The 25,402-nt window shown below is 45.0% G+C and overlaps 1 protein-coding gene across 1 annotated transcript in view; it reads right to left on the bottom strand.

Annotated features, from left to right (window-relative positions):
* LOC147662765 (acyl-coenzyme A diphosphatase NUDT19-like) overlaps positions 1-25,402 on the bottom strand; it is a 189,540-nt gene that overhangs the window by 111,027 nt on the left and 53,111 nt on the right. Inside the window, exon 3 of the mRNA XM_086950916.1 lies at positions 8,157-8,364. Within this exon, the coding sequence (XP_086807042.1) occupies positions 8,157-8,364 (208 nt within the window). The remainder of the gene's footprint in view (positions 1-8,156; positions 8,365-25,402) is intronic.

Genomic DNA, 25,402 nt, shown 5'->3' with positions numbered 1-25,402 from the left:
GCTGCACCACTGAAGTTTGAAAACATCAGGCCATTGTGCTTTACAGATTGCCAAAAGAGGCTACTCCTTCCCTTTTATTACGACCCCTCCACCATTGTCAACCACTAAAAAAAACGGTTGATGCTGGGCCACCTCTCTTTGCTCTATCAGGAAGTGTTGGCTCTCTTGGCCAAATTGCATAATCATGAGGGTGCCAACATCAGAAGTAGGTCACAGATTCTATTGCACTTTCTGGTGCCCAATAAGGACAGAGTCCTTCATACTATCATAGACCTGCACCTTCACAATTTATTTCTCAAAAATGAGAAATTCAAAATGCTCATCCTCGCTCAAGTCCTGTCTGCCCTGCATCCAGGAGTCTGGATGGCAGCGTTGGACTTGCAGGACACATATTTCCACATGCCCGTTCTGCCCGTCTACACGGTGGGTCAAGAGCACTTTCAGTTTCCTGTGCTTCCCTTCAGCTTTACCAGCACCCCTTGAGTGCTCACCAAGGTGGTGACGGGGGTTGCAGCATGTCTGCGGAGGGCAGGGATTCCAATCTTCCCCTACTTCAATAATTGGCTGTTTAAGGAAGGCTCACACCAGGCAGTTGTCTGCCATCTCAAGACTACGGTGAACCTCCTGCACTTGCTGGAGGCTCACTATCAATGTGCTGAAGTTAAACCTGACTCCCTCTAAGGCGCTCCCTTTCATCAGAGCTATACTGGACACTACAGTTCCAGAAAGCCCAAGATATTCAGACCATGATAGATATGTTTCAGGCATTCTACTGGCTTTTGGAATGAATGACCCTGAGGCTGTTGGGCCTCACAGCATCCGTTATCCTACTTGTAACACTTGCTCGTAGGCATATGCGGGCTCTGCAGTGAGACATGAAGTTCCACTGGGCACAGCATCAGGTGAATCTCTTCAACATAGTCCAGATCTTGGCGGTAATTGTGAAAGATGTACAATGGTGCGAACCACGATTGGGTCAATGGCAGCCCTCTCTACCTTCCGCAACCAGAGCTGACTATAGTAACAGATGCGTCACTCCTGGGCTGAGGCGCCATCTGAGAGAGATGGAGATCAGTGGACTCTGTTCTCAGGCGGAGTTCGAGCTTCACCTCAATATGTTGGAGCTTTGGATAAGCAGCTTGTCATCGAAAACCTTTCTTCCGTCGATCAAGGGAAGACTGGTTGTTACATTTACTTCCATTTTATAATGTGGCAGATGAATTACTGTGCGAGGGAGATTTGTTATTTAAAGCTGGAAAATGCATTCCACCTAATGGGGTACAAAATTTGATTTTAAAATTAGCACACAAAACACACCCTTGAATTTCTGCAATGAAGCGTTTGATAAGATCATATTTTTGGTGGCCTGGAATGGATAGATTTATTGATCGTACAGTCAGATTGTGCGATGATTGTTGTGCCAGGGACAAAATGTTAAGAGTTCACACTCCACCACTCAAAACTGTAAAATGGCCTCAAGTTCCATGGAATAAGATTGCTTTTGACATATCAGGTCCTTTCCATATCTTACCTGAAAAATCACGTTTTGCGCTTGTCATTATTGACTATCACTCAAAATGGCCCGAAGTCAAATTTGTTGCAAATGCTACCACCAGTGCGGTAATAAGTTTTTTTAAGGAGGTTTTTGCAAGTGAGGGGTGTCCATCCACTTTGGTTACTGATAACGATGTACAGTTAGTTTCTGTAGAAATGGAGAGTTTCCTGGAAAATTGTAAGATTAAACATATTCGCGCATCACTATATGAACCTCATGAAAACTGCCAAGTTGAGCGCATTAATCGCTTATTAAAGAATTTTATTTCAGATTCTATCAAACGAAAAGGTAATTGGTTGAGTGTTCTCAGAGAGAAACTGTGGACTTATCGTATTACTCCGCACACTACCACGGAGATCAGTCCTTTTAAATTACCAAAGGGTAGGGATCCTGCTTCAGATATTTGTCCTTGGTGGTTTTAGGAAAAATTTAAAGATTTGATAGAGGATAAAGTTGATATTTAGGAGACTGCCAATAAGGTTGATCTCAAACAAGACAACATCAGGTCATGGTACAATAATAAATGGAGGACAAGGGAACATAACATGAAAGTAGGTGATTGGGTTAGGATCGTTAAACCTTTTCTTGTTAGTAAAGGTATGAGCCAACATAGTAGACCCATACAAATAAAAAAAGTGTTTAGGAATACTGTAATTACCCAGGTTGGTAAAGTTTGGAATTCCAGGAGAGTAGCTAAGTGTCCTGTACAAAATGTTAAACAGTTCCAAAATATTACTGTTCAGAATGATAAACGAAGTGATGTATTAATATATGATTCAGTGGCGTCAAGGGTCAAAAATGACGTATGTGTTAGAAGAAGGCCTCCTTTGCTTCAAGATTTTGTATGATTTGTTTTATGATCTTTCCTTTTGTTTTAATGAGGGAGATATGTTACATTCTATAATTAATAGTGTATTTAGTATTACATGTAGGTTATGTATTCATGCTCCTTTAAGGCATGCAACATGTATATCTTTCAGGACAGTTCTTTATTCCAAAGAGAACTATGGTAATGTATTGTTCTATTTCTATGAGCCGGTAGCATCTGGCTTTTGTCTGATCTGGATCTGTATGCTGTGCTGAGAAATAAACACTTTGAATTCATTCTTCTGGACTGCTTTATAACACTGGTGCATGTGTTCATAGACAATAGAACCACCATCTGATACTGCCAAAAACAGGGAAGGGTAGGGTCATGGACTCTTTCTCAAGGGGCTCAGCATATCTGGACATGGTTGGAGCATCAGGGCATTTTCCTGGTAGTTCAACACCTGGCAGGCTCTTTAAAGGTCATAGCAGACAAACTCAGTGGATATTTACTAGTGTATCACAAATGGCGTCTCCATCCAGAGGTGGTACAAGGTCTCTTTCAAGAGTGGGGAGAGCCTTGGCTTGTTCTGTTTGCCACCCTCAGGATTCACCATGTCCACAATTTTGTGCGAGGGAGTTTCCAAGGCATCTTTTGCTCGGAGACACTTTTTATCTTAAGTGGAGCTCCGGCCTACTGTATGTCTTTCCACCAGTACCACTTCTGCACAGAGTTCTCAAGAAAATCAGGAATGACTGGGGCCAAGTCATTCTTGTGGGTCCCAAGTTGGGGAAGGAGAGACTGGTATCCCAGGCTGTTGAGCATAAGCATTGATCCCCCAATCAGGCTGCCTCATTGACTTCCATTGCAGGAGGACCCTGCACTCAAACCTGCACACCCTCCACCTTTATGTTGGAAGATTGAGCAGTAACAGCTGATAGTTTTCAAACTTCCTCACATAGTCTGTGATGTATTCAGGCAGCCAAGCGTGCCTCTACAAAGTGGGTATACGCCAGCCCACAGGGATACATTTGTTGCATGGTGTTTATCTCGGAACATTAATCGTCTATATGCACCCATTTCTCATATTTTTCTGTTTGGTCTATTCATGGCCCAGCAGGGCCCAGTTCTTGGCACAGTTATTTATAGGTCATTTCAGCCTTCTTGTGGTTACCAAACCAATCTTCTTTGTTCAAGGCTCCTGTTGTGGCTCAGTTCCTCAAAGGTTTGCAACATATATTTCCTCCCAGGCATTCATCATGCTCCTTTGGGACTTAATGTGTGCACACTTTTAGCCACTGCATGGCCAGAAGGGTCAGCAAATTGGAGGCACTCTCTGTACATCCTCTCTACACCATCTTCTATCTGGACAATCTGGTACTCCGGACACATGCCTCTTTCCTTACGAAGGTTGTGATTCCTTTCCATGCAGGCCAGAGCATCACACTGCCTAACTTTTTTCTCCGCCTGACACTTCAAAGGAAGAGGAGAGACTCCATTGTTTAGACCCAAAAAGAGAGATGTTGTTTCAAACTTTATCGCACAAAAGAGTTCCAGGTGGACGATTATCTCTTTGTGGGGTATGAAGGGACTAAGAAAAGGAAAGTTGTGCAGAAATGGACCATCTCAAGAGGGATAGTGCTCTGCACAAATAACCGCTATGTGTTGGGCAAGAACTTACCCCCTGAGGGTTTGCTTAATCATTCCACCAAGGTCAAGTCCACGGCCACTGCGTTAACTTAAGGAGTCCTTGTCCTGGTCATCTGTGAGGGAGCAACATGGGCATCTCTGCAGATGTCTACCAAGCAAAAACACAGCAAAGTAAGAACAAAGCACAAAGGGATACCAGACAGAAAATGGCACAAGCGAAGAATAACGATGGAAAGGAAAACGACTGACTACATGGTATACTCTGAGTATTTACAGGAGAGTGGAAGAAAGAAATTACACAATATTAAGAGTAAGCGAGAAAGAGAAGTATACTAGAGTTCATGCCCTGTTGAGGTTTGATGAGGCGACAACACCAGGAAGGGGTACACACGGGAAGCTAAAGGACTAAATGCAGTGAAAAGATCTATGTTGGAATGGGATCTAGGGAGAAATGGTACATGGAAGTGCACAAGAACGGTGGGAAATAGACAAATCAAATGGGTCAAGGATCTGTAAGGCAAAAGACTGAATGGAAGTGGTAGCCCAAACACACAGAATACAAACTACACCACCATGGAAGCTGGCACAAAGATACTACATATCAAATTTAGTGCTGGAAGCTAAAGGAACAGGATACTCCGAAGGGCTACCCTCGAAATTGTCTGAAAAATCCAATAAATAAATTGCCTTCAGCTAAGCTGTAGGCTGCGTGTCCTTGCTAGTAGATTGATAACAAAAAGTCATGGGACCCAACACGGATCCAGACAGCACCAACCCCGTAATCCAGGGTTGAAATGGAGAAGACACAGCTGTGCCACAAGATCAGCAGCATCAGGTCTAGCGAGAAATTTTGTAAGAATTCATGCTACACAGTGCAGCAAGGCAAGTTTCTGTGGTGCATTACGTGAAGGGGATAGAGCTCAGAAGGATCATATTTCAAATATATTGCACTCTTCAGCTCCCTTCCAGCGCTTGCACACTTGTTGCTGCTGAGCAACAATGCAGGCACCTATGCATCATGCTGTAAGGACTGTTTAGGTGCAAGATTCTATGATAAAACACATCAAAGTGGCATTTTTCTTTTTCTATATGTCAAAATGTGGGAAGAATTTGGTCTAATTTCTGTTTCTGTTCTCATTGAAGCATAAGAAAAAGATATCTTCCCTTATCCCTTTGTCTTCTTTTGGCTTAATCATCTGTGGAACAAAAGCCGTGCCCTTATGAACATATCAGAAGAAAAGTGGCCCAGATTCAGAACAACATTGTTGCAATCAATGGCAGAGCTAGCCTATGTGGTGATGGTGACTACCAAGTGGAAACTGATTAACCTAGCTATGCTAGCTAGAGACTCAATACATACGTAATATGAGAAATTGATAAATATGTTAGGTATGGACTTACTTTCGATTCATTGTGACTGTGTTGATGTCTAAATACAAAAGGAAAATATTCAGAACAATGAATACTAAAGAAGTCTTTTACGTCCCTATCCTACCTGATGCACAAAACATTATACCCACAGAGAGCGGGAGAGATTTACCAACTATTGACAACCACAGGCCTTCTCAGGAGGGCGTTGCCTCAAAAGTGAGTGGAATTTCATATGATAAAAGAGTTGTACATTCCAACATCAGTACCGCCTCACCAAGTTGGATACACCAAGAAGATTGGCCCCAGGAAGTAGGGAAGTTTGAAATTATGTCTAAGCCCAAAGATTTCGTTTGTGCTACATATATACACATTCTGGTAACTAATGATATCCTGTTCCACCCTTGCATGTCTTGCTGTAACATATTGACTGCAATGGTCAACGCCCTTTGCCACATATAAGCTTGTGAGCTTTTTATTTCACGAGCAGTACTTTCCTAAACCTTGAACAAAGAAACGCTTACCGCGACTGCTTATTCCTCGCTTGATTCAAGATTTAATTTTATCTCCTCCCGGTGCTGCTACATTGAACATTAACATATTTCCATTGGACATGTAATACTGGGTTTATTATTACTATTATATTCCTACACTTGGCGACAGGGGTTGTGTACATTACTATTGATTTGACACAAGTTGAGGTTTTTCGTGTAAGCAGAATGGTACCTGAATACTCGGAAGATTGTGGAATGTATACCGCTTACCGTTGTAATTTTGATGCATGCTGGGAGAATCAGTACTGAGGGATGTTGGGAGGGAGGATTGAGGTTGAGTTGCGTAGGAGGAGCGGTGATTTTTTCTATAAACACATGTGTGGTTAATTGGGAAGGGGGTAGTCAAAGCAAACGTGCGCAAAAAGGTAGCGGTTACAGACAGCCGCTAGGTAAAGCTGAGAAGGAATGTAAGCTTGAATAAGAGTTCCTTGCATTTGGTTAGCAGCAGGATATCGTTAGGTAACAGAATGTGTAAATATTAAGCACTGCAGACAATTTTGGTAAGAGCAAGACATATAGGCATGGTGCTGTTTGAGATTTAATGGGGTACACATAAGGTAGAGTTCATAAAAGCATACAGTATTCAGATTTGGTAATTGGGTGTGGAATATGATGATAACACTGATTGTCTTTTGTGAACATTTGTTTTTTTGATATCCCTGATGAAGGGAACATTCCTGAAATGCATTAGATTTTTAAATAAATTATCGTAACTCGTGGAAACGTTTTACTCTTCTGTGCTTGAAAAAGACATTACTGGTGGGAAGTTGAATGCATGAAATGAATTGAAAATACGGAGAAAAATATTTGAGAAACTTATGGAGTAAGTTTCATTTGATGCATCCATGGCTGTGCATCTTGTACAGGGATCTAACCCGGTTCCTTTTGTTTGAAGTATATTAACTCTGCCATGGTTAGTCTTTATTTAGACACATGATACATTAATTCTGGTGTATCTCAAATTTATTTTGCAGCACTCCATGCATTTCAGGAAGTGTCTAATATGGGGATCTGTAATGGATCTGTAATGTTGACGTGAACGGCTTCCTATAAGGCTGGCTCTATGCAAATATTTTTGTAGCCATATAAGTGAGGAAATACTAGAGCTGTGTTGCTTTTTTTTGCTCGATCGGAGTTTACATTGCACTTTGAAATGATCTCTAGGTACTTTGCCAGATTCTCTGATGAATGGTAGGTTCTAGCTCCCTGAAAAACCCTCTACAGGGCTGGATATATTTTCTGTGAACCATTGTACCCTAAACTTTGAAAAGCGAGCACCAATTTAGTACTTAGAGAATATATCCATTATGGGGAGATAAATAAACCGGAACATATAGCTCATGCACTTTATTTGTGAATGTTCACTGGGTCTCTCAAACATGGATTTTCCTGTGTGCACATCTCGATCAAACACAGCCATAATTACGCTCTTTTTCTGTTTGGGGTAGTAGGTCCATCTTCGACCCTCACCCTCCAAATTACCTTTCTAACCACATCCTGGTAGTGATAGTGACCTATTACATTGCCTGCTTGAACAGTTTTGTCCTTTTCAAGTCTGGTGTTAGACAAGACCTGTTCATTTTACCATAATTATAAGTAGAAGGTACTTATAGGGGCTTTCAGACAGTCCTCTTCCACTCGTCTGCTCTTGAAACAATCATATTTTTCTTCGAACCACTGGCGCATGCAGGTTCGAGAAGTGGGTCAGTGAGTTTCAGTTTCTGACTAATTTCTGTATGGGTGACAGGAATCTGCTCTTTCACAAGACCATCCTCAAACAAAGTAATCCCCTTCAGCAACTACTCTAGTAGCAATGTGTGCTTTCTGAGATAAAATAAATACTTTTGTTTACAGACTTACATTGCCAGAGGCGAGGCAGTTCCCCAACAATACAATAACACAAACCTTGATACAGCAAGCCTTGTTAAAGCCAGAGCAAAAGTCTAGCATTAGCTACAACTGAACACCAGACCTTTTGGCTTTGCAATTGCTTGGTTGAATATGTGTAGCTGCTCGTACATTAAGATCAACTTTCATTAGTACTAATGGAAGTTAAATTCAGATTTGCAATCCTCATGTCAAAGGCATCAACACTGGAACCTCCAGCGCCACATCCACATTTTTAAAAGCTCTAGCAACTTGTTACTTTTCTGCAGAACTTAAATACATGGGTCAATATGAATAGAAAATTATTGTTCCTAAACGTAAAATGTTACTGCACCTGGTAAGATCTGTATGTACCGATCTAAAGAAACTATAATCAAAGGCATCCAACGTTCACATCCTTCCAAAGCACGATCAACAGTAAACTGATGCAGTTCAAGCAGTGAAGGTAGACGGGCCATTCTGCTTAATTCATAGATCTGAGGTGATGCAATCCATATCTTCTGAGACTGGAAATTTTCAATTATTTCAGTAGGTGTTGACCACTGGAAAGATTAATACGGATGTTAAAAAATATAATTTTCCAAATCAATACTATTTATTTCATTTACAATAACGTGCTATAATTAAAACAATAACAATATTGCATGCAGTAGTACAGGATGTTTGCCAGATGTGCAAAACTGCCATAATTTTTTTACTTGAATTTTCAACTATACCAAAATTGCACTGGGAATGAAAGTCTGCTCCCATTCCTGTTAGTGATACTGATTCTAGGCTTCAAGTATCTACTCATCTTCACAGAGCAACTTGTGACAGACATTCTCCTAATTGAAATATTATCCGTTAGATTCGAAATCCCCTTGAAGACCCACAGCACTCCTTCATTGTGGTGGTTGGTGGGAGACTATCAGGCAAAGTGAAACTTGGTGTCAGCATAGTTAATGGGCTGGTAAGGGCTTGAACAAACAATGTACTAACCAAAGGATGTGGTAGGCATGATACAGCCAATGCTGGCATATGAAAAACATGCTGCACTTGGGCTAAAATACATAGCTAGGTGGTCACCTACACACTGCTAAGAGGCAGATTATAGCTATGTTTAGGTCAGAGTGTCCACTTAAGGAAAATGCTACTTAGCAATATGCATCTGTTCTTGGGATTTAGAGCTGCAGAGTTGCACACTATGCATAGATGGCCACCTAGTGTTGGGCCCGGATGTTTGCAGCTGTTTTGTTGTAGAAAGTCTTTGGAAGTCACGAGATAGGTGACTCCTCCTTTGGGTGATACTGCGCATGGGCATCTGCTCCATCTACAGATTGTTTTTCGCCATTAGAGAAGTGATGGAACTAAGAGATAGTGATGACCATGTGTGTTTGTATCTAATGAGAATACTGGAACAGATAAAGATAGCCGGGGAGGCGGGTGGGTGTGTGCAACTCTGCATCTCTACATGCCAAGAACAGATGCATACTGGTAAGTAGCAGTTTCCGTTCAAGGCATATGAGCTGCAGATTGCACACTATGCATAGATTGTATAGCAGTACCCACACTAGCGGCGACCACCTGTATCTGTTGCAGTTGTTTGAAATAGTGTTTTAAGTACAGCCTGGCCTACAGTGGCTTGTTGCTTTGTTTGCACATCTACACAGTAGTGCTTTGTGAATGTGTGCGGTGTAGACCATGTAGCTGCTTTACAGATGTCATCCAAGGGAATGTTCCCTAAGAATGCCATGAAAGCCCCTATTTTCCTTGTAGAATGGGTTTTTGGAGAAATTGTTAGTGTACGCTTAGCTTTATGGTAACATATTTGGATACACTTAACAATCCACCTGGCAAAACCAGATTTTGATATTGGGTTACCTTTATGCGGTGGTGAAAAGGATACAAAAAGCTGTTTTGTTTTCCTAAAGCTTTGCGTTCTCTCTATGTAATATAGTAATACTCTTTTGACATCTAAGGTGTGCAGAGCTCTTTCTGCTTCTGTTTGTGGCTGAGAGAAGAAAACTGGCAGTTCCACAGACTGGTTTAGATGGAAAGGAGAAACTACCTTTGGCAGGAATTTAGGGTTTGTACGAAGAACAACTTTATTCTGGTGCATTTGCAGAAAAGGTTCTTGAATGGTAAATGCTTGCATTTCACTAACTCTTCTCAACGAATTAATGGCTACTAGGAAAGCCACTTTCTATGTGAGAAATTGCAATTCGCATTTATGTAAAGGTTCAAATGGAGGTACCATGAGACGTGTGAGCACTATGTTTAAGTTCCACACAGGTGAAAGTGGTAGCCTTGGAGGTATTATTCTTTTGAGACCCCTGTTAGAAATGGGACCCCTGGCTGGCCAAGGCTTGCGCCAAAGTCAGTCAGGGACCACCACGCCTAAGTCAGGGCAAGGGAGTTACACACCAAGATAACCCCTGCTCACCCTCTAGGTAACGTGGCGCGAGCAGCAAGGCTAAACTTGGAGGCGATATGAGTTAAGTATTTGCGCACGCACCCCAGCAACAACACCCTAGGCCCACCACAAAGGAAACTCCACACAAGGTTATATATAAAAATAGCCTTTGTATTATAGTAAAAACACATTAGATAACACACAAACTTTACAATGTGCCAACAGGCACGGGCAGAATTTACAAGGGATTATGAACAGGACAGGGCCAAATGGACCACTGTCAGGAGTAGGCAGTTGTTAGAAATAATACTTGTAGGTATAACACTTAGCACATAAACATATAATGACTGTAGCACCAAAATAGTAAATGTAGCACACAACCAGTTATTACTGGTAAAGGGAAAATACCTCCTACGCAACCCTAAACACTGTAGGAAAATCACGCAGGGAACTAGGACCTTATCATCAGGACCTAAAGAAGGAAAACCATCACCTAAGCAGATCACATTTAGCAAAGGTAATAACATAAACAATCCTCTAAGCAGGTCACTTTTAGCAAAGGGGATAAAACACAAAATACCGAAGCAGGTCACTTTTAGCAAAGGTAATAACCATAACACAATCCTCTAAGCAGGTCACTTTTAGCAAAGGGGATAAAACATAAACACATTGCACATGAGGCATTAAAACACATTCAGAGGTGCAGGAAGAACATTTCTGCAGGAATCAAATATGCAAGTAAATCACAATGCACAGGGTGCACATAGCACAACACTAGAACTGTCCCTCAGGCCAACTGGCCTCGCCAGGGGCTGAAATGCCCTGAGTTCAAATTGTCAGGGAAGGCTGCGCAGGCAGCCAAGAACACCAAGCCTAAACGTAGCAACTGTCCACTAAGTGCTGGACAGTTGTGAATCACAGGTAGACAACGTTGGAGCCACGTGGGCTCAAGAACACAGGGGGGGGCAAGTACTGTGTGGGAGCCTCGGGGCTCTGACCACACTCGTGTCCCAAGAGCCTCTCTGGGCTCTACATAAACAAAATAGCGATTAAGAGCTTCTACGCTCTAAAACAATTAAAATGGCCCCAGAGCCTCTCAGGCCTCTAAATCCATGAACTGCCACTCGAGCCTCGCAGGCTCGTAGAAATGAAGGTGCCCCCTCGAGCCTCGGGTCTCGTAAATACCATTAGGGCCAGAGCCTCTCGGGCTCTAAATAAACAAATTGCCCCCAGGAGCCTCGGGGCTCCAATCTCACTTGTGGGCTTTGTTGGAGTCCCTCACGGGGGACTCTGGATCAGCAGCCAATGTCCCACGAGCCTCTCTGGGCTCGAAACCACTAGGCGCCCTGCGAGCCTCTCGGGGCTCTAACACAACCGGAGGGGAGGAGCGGGCACCGGCAATGTGCCCCGACGCCCTCCTCCCTCCGCTCGCTCTCCCGGCCCCACTCACCGGCTTCTCCTGGGCAGAGCGGGGCTCCTCTTTACTCGGGGAGCCTCGCTCCCTGCAGCACTCCGGCGCAGCCTCGGCAAGACGCGGCAGGCACTTCCTGCTCCTTCGCTCTTCCCTCCCATGACGCGCGGGAGGCTCGGCCGGCTGGGCCAATCCCAGCGTGGCTCTCCCAGCAAGCTGCTCTCGGCGGCTCTTTGTCTCGGCCCGGTGCTGCGGCGGTGATCACGGGGCAATGCCGGGTGGGCTCCGGCTTTAAATAATAAAATAAAAACGGGGCAATGCCGGGTGGGCACCGGCTTCCAATCAAGATATAAAGCAAGGTGGGCACTCGCTCTGCCAAAAATCGGCAATTAAAGCGGGCAAAGCGCTCCCAAGCGCTCCGGGCAAAGAAAAGCTCTCTCAGCGCTCGGTAGGCAGGGAAAAGCACTCACAGCGCTAGGAGGCACAAAATAAAATGCTCCCAGCGCTGGGGACAAGGGAGAGCGCTCCCCAAGCACAAAGTCTCTTAGGTAGGCAGGGGGGGGGCAAGGCTGGGCCCAGAGCCAGCACACTGGGTCTCCAGGCAGGGAGACAGTCCAAGTGGCGGTCCTCCTGGCCCCAGCAACAGCAGCAGCCCCCTCTGGCAAGGATCCTGGAAGAGAACAAACTGTATGTGGACTCAGCCCCTTCTTATACTGTAAATTCCTTTGTCTGTAGGTGCAGGGTGGGGGAGAAACCAGTTGCAGCTGGTTTTGGAGTACCCTTGATAGCTCAACCACCCATTTCATTCACTGGCGGGCTAGGGTCATCAGTCGCACTACAGGGGGTGGAGCCAGCATTGTGTGGGGAAAGTCCAGCCCCATCAGGGACCAGGTGCACTCCTCCCCAGCCATCAACATGCTAATCTCACACTCACCACCGGGCAGACCCATCCAGCCTTCCTGGAGCCAGGCTCACCAGCCAGCTCCAGCCAATCACACGCCAGGCATATTTTACATTAATATGCCAAGTCCTAGAAGTGGCATTTCTACACATGACACACTCATGCCACGTACATCATTGCGAAGCATTCATTCTCACGAGCTCGCACATACCGAATTCGAGTCTGCACTCCCCACGCATCAGGAACTACCAGGGACACAGACATTCCCCATGCATTCCTATGGGAGAGCAGGCCAGCCTAACTACATGCACGCACTTTACTCTGGGACACAGGGAAAAAGTGCGCAGAGACCAGAAAATCATTAACACAGATCACAGATTTAAAAGCAAAAAGATTAGGGGTGAACCTGCCAGAAGGGCCAAGTACAACACAACCCCCTTCCAGCCAAAACGCAGGGTAGACCAATCACCACCGTGATGGACTTCCCTGCTTGGGGAGAAAAAACAAGGACGCGGGCCTGCAACTGCAGGGACACCCTCCTGTTTTATGCGACGGTGAATCCCTGGGGTTCTTTCTAAAACTATGGTAGGGAATAACTGGGCTACCCCACCGGTACTCTCCAGCTGCCCTCGGCCAGGACCAGGCCCTTGGCCACCCAGGTGCCACTGGTTCTTGCCTACTCACAAAGTTGGGGGTAGTAACCCCTGGCACATAATAGCCATTCTCCACTCTTCCTGTCTGCAAGACAGGGCTAGACTGCCACTGGTTCTAATCCTCACCGCTGTCCAACAATGTTAGAACTGGCTATTTCTGGTTGGCAAAGGCTGACGCCAAAACCAGGCAGAAACCACCATTCAGTCAGGACAAGGGAGTCACACGCCAAGATAACCCCTGCTCACCCCCTTGGTAGCTTGGCACAAGCAGACAGGCTTATCCCGGAGGCAATGTGTAAAGCATTTGCGCACGCACACAACAGCAACATCCTAGGCACACCACAAAAGGAACTCCACACAAGGTTATATAAAAATAACTTCTGTATTGTAAAACACATCAGATAGTAATCACACAATATACATGGTGCCAACTGGCACGGGCAATATTCACAGGGGATTATTTACACAGGACAGGGCCACGTGGGCCCCTGTCGGAATCAGCACTTAGTAGAAATTGCACTTCTAGAACATAGAATATAGGATATAAAATCACTGTAGCACAAATTAGCAAATATAGCACAGAAACAAGTAACCACTGGTAACAGGTAAGTACCACCTACGCAACCCTAACCACCTTAGGAGGATGTCACGCAGGGAACCTGGACCTCACTAGGACCACCTGTACTAGAAAGAACAACCACCTAAGTATCACAATACAATTAGGGGTATCAGCAAGAACACATTACACATGATGCATCACAACATTCAGAGGTGTAGGGAAGGAAAACACATGATGCATAAAACATACATTCAGCGGTGTAAGAACAAGGCACATGACGCATAAAAACACATTCAGAGGTGCAGGAACAAGGAAGACACATGATGCATAAAAACATTCAGAGGTGTAAGATCAAGGTGCGTAATCATATTAAATGCATTACATTTCCTAGCACCACATCACTTTGGGCAAAACTCACATTAGGCAATTACCATCATAAACATAGCAGGTAACCACATTGCGCAAAATCACCTTAGGGCCTTGCGCACTATTCACCTATCAGCCCCCAAGGCCAACTGGCCATTCAATAAAGGGACTAAAGATACCTGTGTCCATAATGTCAGGGCGCGCTGCCAATACAGCGCCAGTCAGGGGTGCGCCACCGGCGCAAAAACCTAAACGTTGCAGCTGCCCACTAAATGCTGGGCAGCTGAGGACAATCCCAAGCGCCTAAACGGTGCAGCTGCCCACTAATTGCTGGGCAGCTGGGAAATAACAAAACTGCGGCATGGGCTCTCAGTAGCCCTTCAAGCAAATTGCGCCACATGTTGGAGCCACACAGGCTCTGGTATCAACTAGGCCCCTCAGGAGCCATATGGTTCTGAAACAATTACTGCGGCCAAATGCTGGAGCCACACAAGCTCTTGAGACAATAATGTCCCCGTGGTCGTGGGAGCCTCCAGGCTCTAAACATTGTTGCGGCGACCCACTGCCATCCGGGGCCGCCCTAAATGCACCACAATTAAATATGCCCCTTTACTGGGCCATCACGGGCCTTCCAGCCCAGGGAACACTTCTCCCTACGTTGGAGCGGCCCACTATCACACGGGCCGCCCTGATGCCGTGCCACGCACCGGCACCACTACAATTCCTCTGCTCCCTTGAGGAAAATGGAATTTTATATGGCCATGTATGTCCCCTATCGTGTACCCCAACGTTCAGTGTATATGCATGACATCTATGCATTTTCCCTCCTTGGCTGAAATGAAGACGCATTTGCATTTGCGTCCAACGTTAACATGTCAACTATCAGGCCCTCCATGAAAGAAACGATAATTCAGCCTTAAAACCTATATTGCCAATGCGTTTACATGGCACACGTTTTCTTGGCCCAGCCGAGCCAGGCCCTGAATTCAGGCTCCGAGCCTCTTCTGACTCTGAAAGCTGCAGTTCAGTTATGCATCCCTGACCTCTTCGGTGCCCGGCCTGGCCTGCCTACCAAGACGGTATTTTGCCTACAAGTTATCTGCTCAGCTCCGCGAAAACACATTCCAGTCTAGTGAGATAGGTAAACATATTCCGCCTGCAGAGCACAGGGCCTAGCCTTCCTGTCTCCCTTTTCGTGATTTACTGAACCCGTTTCCATAGAAGCCCATGGCCCCCGCGCAATGCACGAAGAAATATATGAACACACTAGCATTTAGTGATGAACAGCCTTTTGCTCGAGAGACCTTTACTTCAGACAATACATCCTCCAAACACAAGATATCAGATATGCCATAGGTACAGGTCGCTCTGACATCCCAGATTCCCGACTCCTCTTCTAGTGCTAAAGTCAACTCCCCCCAGCTCGTCCCCAGTCCCCAGTTACACGTCAGTTACACGTCATGACCAGTTGCGCGAACATGTAGGGTAAAGGTTCTAGCTGACCCTGCAGACCTCCTGCAGACCTCCTCTATGCATCCACCCACCTGTGATACACCTATGACTCATCACGTGTACGCCTACTTACACGCCTTCTCTCACGCCCATGTGCTCCTATCTCTCTCACTTGCTCCGCCTGGAGCGCTCCGCCTTCTCTATTGATTTCAATTGTATGGTTTTACTATATATAATGTGTTATGTGAATAAAACGTTAGATATCCCTTCCTGAACCTTAGTGGTGATGGAACCCGATTCTCCCCTGGCTCGAGCCATTGAAATAAAGCCCTTTTGAACTCGGACACCACGGACTCTGCCTCTCATTTTATGAGCTATCCTTATTGATATTAATGTACAGAAAAATGTCCAGGTAAATTTTATTTACGACATTCTGGCGCCCGAACAGAGACTAGTCCCCTTCCCCACGCGCCGGTGATGTAAGCGCAGCCCCTGACCCCTTCTATAGCCGTGACGGACACAACTCGTGTACACATCCGCGGGACTTCCTGCTAACTCCCTCAGGCCCACGGAGGAGACGGAGACTGCGACGAGGCATCCACACGAGGCGGTGAGGATTGCGGACCATCCCGACCAGAGCCCAAGCCGAGAGAGCAAGGTCCGAGGTATCCCGAGGCCCACCTGTTCCGAGGCGCATGCGCAGCAAGAAGCAGTCAGCAGCAGTAGCAGTCCAGTCCAGTATCAAGTTTCCGAGGCCTTCAGTTTTGCTTCCCGGTGAGTACCGTTGTTGGGAACGCATATAGACGGGTTCATTTATCTGAGCCCGGTCAAGACGGGTCTGGGTACACAGATCCGGTACAGACGTGTCCATTTCGGTGGATACGGTAAAGACGTGTCTCTTTATGAGACCGGTATGACTGTACTGTTTTAGCAGTGCATCTAGTAAATGAGGTATATCTTAGGATTGTGGTGTTCTATGTATTCTATGTATCTGTTTCCAATGTTTTAATGTCGTGGTATGAATGACCGTTTGCAGTCTATTATTGTGTTTATTGTGTTGTTGTTCAAGCTAGTTCAAACATGCCGTTGTTTTCGAAATTACGTCAGATAGGGACCAGGAAAGGGATACTCGAAGAAGCGGTTCCCGTCCCGCCTAGGGACACTCCTGGACATTTTATGTATCAGAAACATGGCCTAGACGCCATACTGTTCTTAGACTTATGGACAGACTACACGAAAGACCTGGAGGAGAAATATAGATGGCCTGTCTCAGGGACATGGGATGCTGATTGCATCATGAGAGTGGAGGAAGCATTATGGAAAAAGAAAGCCAGACAATCCCAGAAAGATGCCATAGAATTGTGGCGTAAAGAAGCGCATAGAAGAACAGAGAAAGAAATAAACAAAGCAGAGAGAAGTAGAGAAGCATCAGAAAAAGCCAAAGAGAAAGAGTTAAAGGAAGAAGGTGAACGGGTTAAGGCAGAACAATTGGATAGACAAAGAAATAATGCACTTATTCAAGGCATGTACCCCATTCTCGCCGAGGGCCTACCTAGAGTGACCCCGGAAGTGCCCAGTAACTTGCCGCCACCACTGATCCCAACTAAACTCCGTAGTCATAAACAGACCGCAGCGGACATTTTTCTTTCCTCCTATTTAGATGACGCTGCTCCAGAGTATGTAAACGAAGATCCACCTCCTCCCAATCCTGTTAATTCAGCCAGCCCTGCTAGTGCTCCTGTCACCATCCCTAACAATCCTTTTTACTCGCAACCGCCTGTCACACATGATCAACCCGCATTACCAGCGGCAGCGCTGGCAGTAAAAGCTGACTCAAGTCATGGCGACTCAAGTCTAGGAGCAGCGGGAGGAGGGCCCTCCACCCCACCTCCAATGAAGCAAACGTTACGAGAGTTAGCACTACAACACACACCAAGAAAAGTGACAGTAGGAACACTTAGACAGTCTCTCACTGACTGTATTTATGATCCAGTACCAGGTGAGGGCACAATGCTCATATACTCAATACGTTTAAGACGTGTTGCAGACTATTTGATTACTTTACCAGACATGAAGAACCACTTAGACAAGATATACCACTTCATTAGAACGGGGGAGGGACCAGAAAGTATACATGAGGCCATGAGTAACAGAAAAGTAGAGCTTCAATGTATGCTCTTACAGTTTTTGATTAATTGTCTGATCAGGGAACGAGACCAGCCAACTAAAGAAGTAACAAAAAGTATGACGAACTGGAGTGACAATATATCTATGGGTAAACATGATACACAGAGCAAAGTAGAAAGCATGTATAGGAAAATTCGTAAAGAAATTCTTGATTATCACGAGAGAGAAGAAGCTGAGAAAGAAGACGATGAAGTCTCAATGGACGATGATTTAGTAGCTGAGAACCCAAGTAAAATAAATTACGTAGGTAGGGCAAGGCCGTTTGACAGACCTATACGCCTAGATTACAATAAACGTTCCCTCTCTCCAATACCAGAATGATATTCTGGCAATTTCCAGTCCCTCGAACATCTATTCCAAGCTACTGAACATGCCCTGAAAAAACGAGTAGGTAGTAGCGAACTCTGCACTATGCATGAACAGGAACTAGCCCGGTCTGCTGTTCAATGGGCTTGTAATTCTGATATATATAAAGATGACATAGTAGCGCAAACATTTTTGAGTCTTAGTCCGGAAGAACAGCGTTTAGCTGGTATTTACATGATTCAACATCTCATCATTTTGTATGAGAGTCAGCATTCTGATCCAGGTCCCTTGTATAAATTACTAGACGATTTACTGTTAACAAGATGGAGAGGCATAAGTACCGAATTAATTAATGTCATTTTAGAGCAACGACATAAGTATTTGGCTTTTCTGACCCCGCATTTGATTCCTGCCCCGCATCGAGAAAGAAAAACCTTCCACATAGACAGACAGAACCCCCTACGAGAGGTTCATCCTGTTAAGACTGGAGCGGGTGTGCTCCAACGAGTATTCGTCTACACACCCCTGACTAAAATGGAATTATTGGAAATGAAAAAATTACTGCCCTGTCATGATAAAGACCCAGCAGGGTTCCACCGTGAATTAAAAGACATGCTTCGTATGGGGGAGTATACATACGCGGATATCATTAAAATGTTGAAAGTACTGTTACCAGCAGGCATTTACGAAAAGCTTAAAGAAAAAGAGTGGGAGGTGGGAGAGAAAAAGATTAACTGGACAGAATTAGAAGACGAAGATAATACACGAGTCCCTGGTATTGGACTCGGGGATAGAGTCAAAGAATTACCCGAGCTATTGATACAGGTCTTGCCAAGATTATTGACTACTAAAAAGGAAGAGTGGGATGCCATCTCACCCTGCAAACAGAAACAAGATGAAGACACTAGTGATTTTTATTCTAGATTTGAAAAATGTTTCCTTATTAATAGTGGCCTGAAAACAAGTAGTGAGTCATACCCACATCTTTTTGTGACCAAATTGGTAGAGAATTCCTTACCACAGATCAAAAATAGAGTACTGAAGGTTGAGAGTACCTGGCAAGCAAATAGTCCTTCCCAAATGTTACAAATGTTACAATATCACCAGAACCGAATTAGAGAAGAACAGGAACATGAAAGGAGACGCATGAAAGATACAAAAATGGAAGTATTAGTTGCTCAATCAGTTCCAGCTGATGGCCAGAAAAAGGGCACGGCACCTGTCAAAGGGAACTGCAACTACTGTAAACAGCCAGGTCACTATATAAATGAATGTGCTGTCCTGAAACATAATATAGCTACAGGCAGAACGAAAGAAAGACCGCGTCCTCCTAGACAGGATAACCAGAACACGCAAACGCCACAGAACGCACAACAGACAGTAGCTGTACCTCAACCCATTGCTGCCACACAACATGTCACGCAACAAATGTACCAGTATGCTCAGTCAGACTACCCAGATTATCAACAGTACTCATGAAACAGCCTAGAGAGGGAGGTTGGCTTGCCCCTTATTGAGGTTCCTGTAGATCAAGAGGGTCCCTATGTACACAGTCATGTATTGGGAAAAGACAGAAAATATCTGATTGATACAGGGGCGAGCAGGACTACCATCAGTCATGACGAGGTTCCAGGGGCACCCCTCTCAGGCTCACAGAATGTTTCCCTGGGTTTTTCAGGAAAGCCTATTGTTAATGAAGTATCAAAGCCAGTTTCCCTAGGAGTTGGTCCATTGTCCCGAACTACAGACTTGTTGCTGACTAAGTCATGTCCAGAAAATTTGCTTGGTATAAAAACATTGAAAGAACTAGGTGCAGTGATTTGTTGTTCCCCAGAAGGAGTGAGATTGTTTTTACGTGATTTTAAAGGACATTATGTGTTGAGAGATTTTGACCCCTGACTTCAGAATGTACCACAGCACTTATGGGCGAAAGGTCCGACTGATGTAGGTTATATGCACATTACACCTTACCGTGTCACACTCAAGCAAGGAGTTGTACTGCCACGAATCTGACAATACAAGTTGCCACCTGATGCTGTAGTAGCATTACTGAAAATTGTTGACGAACTCATTGCACAAGGAGTGGTTGTAGAAACTGACTCCAATGTATGTAATTCCCCTATTATTCCGATTCTTAAACGAACTGACCCAAATGCACCCCCAGTCTATAGACTAGTGATTGATCTTCGAGAACTAAATAAATGCATAATACCACAATACCCAGTGGTCCCAGACATTTCTTCACTATTAATTGCAATTGATTCCGAAGCGACGCTCTTTACTGTAATCGATCTCAAGAACGCCTTCTTTAGTGTCCCGATCCATCCGGAAAGCCAGTACCTTTTCGGATTCTGTTTAAATGGCCGAAGTTTCAAATTTTCGAGGGCTCCTCAAGGGTTCACAGAGAGTCCTAGCATTTACAGTCAAGCATTGAAAAGACAACTAGACAGTATTCACATGCCTACTGACACCGCATTACTGCAATACGTTGATGATCTTTTGATCACAGCACGAACAGAACGAGACTGTGAACGTGCATCATTGACTGTCCTATACTTCCTGGCAGACAAGGGACACAAGGTGTCCCCTTCAAAGTTACAATTCTGTGCCCAGCAAGTGGTCTACTTGGGACACTTGCTGTCCAAGAGGGGTAGACAGTTGACACCTGACCGCATTCAGTTAATCGCACATCTTCCACAGCCCAAGACACAAAAGGAAGTACAGGCCTTTATTGGCCTCACTTCTTACTGCAGACAATGGATTCCTCAGTACGCATACCTTGCCAAACCACTCATACAGTTGACAACACAGGAGGCAGCGACTTCGACTGTCCTCCCTTGGAATCAGGAACATACACTTGCATTTGATGAATTGAAGAAAGCCCTATGTCAAGCACCAGTTTTAGCGACACCATGTTACAGCAAACCTTTTACACTTTTTGATACTGAACGCCATGGCAGATTATTATCTGTCCTTACACAAGATCAAGCAGGAAAACACAAGCCTTGTGCTTATTCTTCTAGTACATTGGATCCCGTGGCCCAGGCTCTGCCTGCGTGCCTCAAATCAGTTGCAGCCACATCTCTAGCAATCAGACAAAGCGATTCCATAGTGTTAGGCCATCCCCTGACAGTACAGGTTCCACACTCAGTGGAAGTTCTCTTGAACCGGACACAGACACAGCACCTGACTATAGCAAGACTGACAGGCTACGAACTGACATTGTTCCAGCCACACATAGAGATCAGACGTTGCAACATCCTAAACCCTGCGATGCTTTTACCCTCAAGTACATCAGATCCTGCACCACATGACTGTGTGGAAGTAATTAATACAGTGAGGAAGCCAAGACAAGACTTGACAGACATTGCATTACCTGACCCAGACCTGACACTTTATGTAGATGGTTCATGCATGAGAACAAGCACAGGAGAGCTAGTGGCCGCATATGCAGTGACCACTGATACTGAAGTCATAGAGACACATCGTATTGACACCCTGTCAGCCCAAGCAGCAGAGCTCATCGCTCTAACCCAAGCCTGCATACGAGCCAAGAACCGGAAAGTAAACATATACACAGATTCACAGTATGCATTCGGAGTCGTTCACGACTTCGGTGTCCTATGGCAAGAAAGAGGTTTTCTGACCTCCCATGGGGCCAAAATACAGCATGGTCCCCTCATTCAAGCCCTGTTAGATGCAATACATTTGCCTACAGCCATAGCCATCATGAAGCGCAAGGCACATACTAAAGTCACAGACACTATTTCCCAGGGTAACGACCTGGCAGATCGAACAGCTAAACTAACAGCCCAGACTCAAACAGACATTTCAACTGACACGACAAAGACTGAAGTACCATCACTGACACATTGCATGACAGTCAGGGATCCCTCACAAGATGTACTCGACATACAGACACATGCCACTCCAGACGAAATCAAGAAATGGACGGAACAAGGAGGGGTCCAGACAGATCAGGGATGGATGACAAAAGGCAAAATCACATGGTTCCTCCTTGATTCCATGGTTCAAGTTATCATTAATACAGCACATAGTCCAGCACACTTAGGAGAAAAAGCCATGTTAGACAGTATACAGAACATCTGGTTCAACAAGCATTTACGTGCAGCAGCGAAACAGAAAGTGCGTACCTGCATGATCTGTTGCCAGTTCAACCCAGGCAAAGGCATTCCGGTGGAACAAGGTGCATTTCATCCTCCTGATCACCCTTTTGAAGTCCTCCAGATGGATTATATTCAGATGGACAGGTGTCGAGGATTCAAGTATGTTCTCGTAGTTGTATGTGCCCTATCTATATGGACGGAAGCGTATCCAGTCCCAGATTACACTGCTGTGACCACTGCCTAGAAGTTGGTCCGTGAATTCTTCCCGCGATACGGCTTGTCCCGTGTCGTGTACTCCGATAACGGACAGCCATTCTCTTCTGAATTAATTAAACAAGTATCTCTTTAGTTAGGATACCAGTGGAAATTCCATTGCGTACGACACCCAGAAGCAGCAGGTCTCGTAGAGAGACACAATCAGACTCTGAAAACTAAGTTAGCGAAGGTCTGTGCAGAAAAAGGTGTAGATTGGATGGTAGCCTTGCCGGTTGCCCTCTTTTACATGCGTATGGTAGCTCATTCCAGAACAGGATTGTCCCCGTATGAGGTTATTTTCGGTAGACCACCAAATATGTGGGGTACGCCTATGCGACGAAGAATTACTGATGTCGACAGTAACATGCTGACAGATTACCTGGCTTCCTTCATGTCTGCACTCCTTTCTTGTCGTTCACAGGTTGCAGCTGCCTTTCCGGACAACACCCAGGTGAAAACGCATGCAATTGTTCCGGGAGACCTGGTGTTGGTCCGCAACTTCGACCGTTCCAGCCCTCTGGAGCCCCGCTGGCGAGCGCCCAAATTAGTCCTGTTAACAACGAGAACGGCAGTGAAGATTGAGGGAAGGAAGGGCTGGCTCCATGCCCACCACGTGAAGAGATTCCATGGACCTGGTCCAATAAAAGACTCTGAGAACTGTCCCAAGAACATTGACATTAAGCCCCCTTTGCTAGAAAAGACTCCGCAACAGGAGTACCGATCCAAATTACGGTCTAGTAAGTCAGACAGCGTTTAATTGTTTAAGTCCCCCTCGGGTGAAGCGGTTAGACAGGTTCCTGACATGTTTAAGATCGTAGACCCAAATAGTCAGAGAGATAGGCGAATAAAGATGAAAGAGAAATACTGCAAATCCTTACGCAGTCGATGCATAGTTACTCTGATCATTATGTTTTTCTGAGTATATCGATTATATGTATAAGCTTGACGCTACATGTTTTCTTTCCTCCTCTTGGTTCCCATATACATTCATTTTTCAATGACACTGTAGAGCACACATTTAGCGACCTGCCACCCCACGAACTGTCTTATCGCTTAGCACTGCGCAACAATACTTTTATTCGTATTTTATACCATTCTCACCAGGCCAGCAATGTCACGAATTGCTGGGTATGTGGCCGACTCCCACCTTATCAGAAAATGATGGGAGTTCTGCCTCTTTTTCCTTATCCGTTTTCATACAATGGTTCGTGCGGACCTTGGTTTGCTTTAATGTCATCACTAGACAGTAAGTCCACAGTTTCCCAGGGCGATTGGATATGGGGATACCTGAATACAGTTATGAATCAGGCATGTTTTCCAGACGAAGGCGGTCTTCCCCAAAGGAAAGGTACCGATCTAGAAAATGAAGTGTACGAATTAGGAAATGTTTCCATTAACTTCATGGTCCTGAATGCCCAGTCCGAGACAAATACAGGTTCACCGTTCATAACAGTCTTACCAGTAAAAGGTGAACTATGTGTCAGGAAAAATGGTTCAGTGTACCTAGGACACAGTGATTGTAATACTGTCGTCAAATTCGATGATAAAGGAAAGTCTACTTTCAAAGCTTCCCGCCATTCCTATTTCATTTGTGGTCAGACAGCCTATATACGTCTGCCCCTAGACTGGGGTGGAACATGTTTTATTGCATTCCTACTGCCACCTGTTTTCCTAGCCCCATCCCATTATCACCGAGATTCCAGACTAGTACATGTTAGACACAAGAGGGATCTTCCCCCAATTGTTGATCAGACTGAGACAACTTGGGAACAATATACAGATTTCAATAAAGGATTCTTTTTCTTTGTAGGTCCCATCCAAAATAGTAAATTAATACGTAAATTAACCAGAACACTGGAAGCAGTAGTGAATGAGACTACTTTTGCCTTAGGAAACTTAACCGAAGAGCAGTCTGCGATGAGACTTGTTGTTCTTCAGAACCGCCTTGTTCTTGAAGTCATCCTGGCCGATAGGGGTGGAGCTTGTAGAGTGATCGGCTCCAGTTGTTGTGTGTTTATTCCAAATAACGCACCATCAGTGTATGCAGCAATAACAAGACTCCATAAGATAGCTCACGAGATACACCAGAATCCAGGCACCTGGACTTGGTCCGGTTGGCTCTGGAGTGTGATATCAGCCTGGGGATGGAAAGTATTGTCATTCCTAGGAATAATACTGCTCGTAGTATTCAGTTGCTGTCTCTGCCTACAATGTGGCCCAGCGATTTGCGGCTTGTGTGCCACTGCCTGTATTCCACGTCCACGTTCACGTTCCCGTGCACGAATGAAAAAGGATGAGCAAATGTTGCTATATGAACAAATAGATGGTCTCATGAAAATAGATGTATCCTGAAGGGAACGTAGGGGACAAGGAGGGAATGAGGAAAATGGAATTTTATATGGCCATGTATGTCCCCTATCGTGTACCCCAACGTTCAGTGTATATGCATGACATCTATGCATTTTCCCTCCTTGGCCGAAATGAAGACGCATTTGCATTTGCGTCCAACGTTAACATGTCAACTATCAGGCCCTCCATGAAAAGAAACGATAATTCAGCCTTAAAACCTATGTTGCCAATGCACACGTTTTCTTGGCCCAGCCGAGCCAGGCCCTGAATTCAGGCTCCGAGCCTCTTCTGACTCTGAAAGCTGCAGTTCAGTTATGCATCCCTGACCTCTTCCTTACTCCCTGCTCAGCCGAGAGGTGCCCGGCCTGGCCTGCCTGCCAAGGCGGTATTTTGCCTACAAGTTATCTGCTCAGCTCCGCGAAAACACATTCCAGTCTAGTGAAATAGGTAAACATATTCCGACGGCAGAGCATAGGGCCTAGCCTTCCTGTCTCCCTTTTCGTGATTTACTGAACCCGTTGCCATAGAAGCCCATGGCACCCGCGCAATGCACGAAGAAATATATGCACACACTAGCATTTAGTGATGAACAGCCTTTTGCTCGAGAGACCTTTACTTCAGA

This window comes from Lissotriton vulgaris, unplaced genomic scaffold (assembly GCF_964263255.1).
Source record: "Lissotriton vulgaris unplaced genomic scaffold, aLisVul1.2 SCAFFOLD_3205, whole genome shotgun sequence".
Taxonomy (NCBI): domain Eukaryota; kingdom Metazoa; phylum Chordata; class Amphibia; order Caudata; family Salamandridae; genus Lissotriton; species Lissotriton vulgaris.
This window is presented reverse-complemented; position numbering and strand designations above follow the sequence as displayed.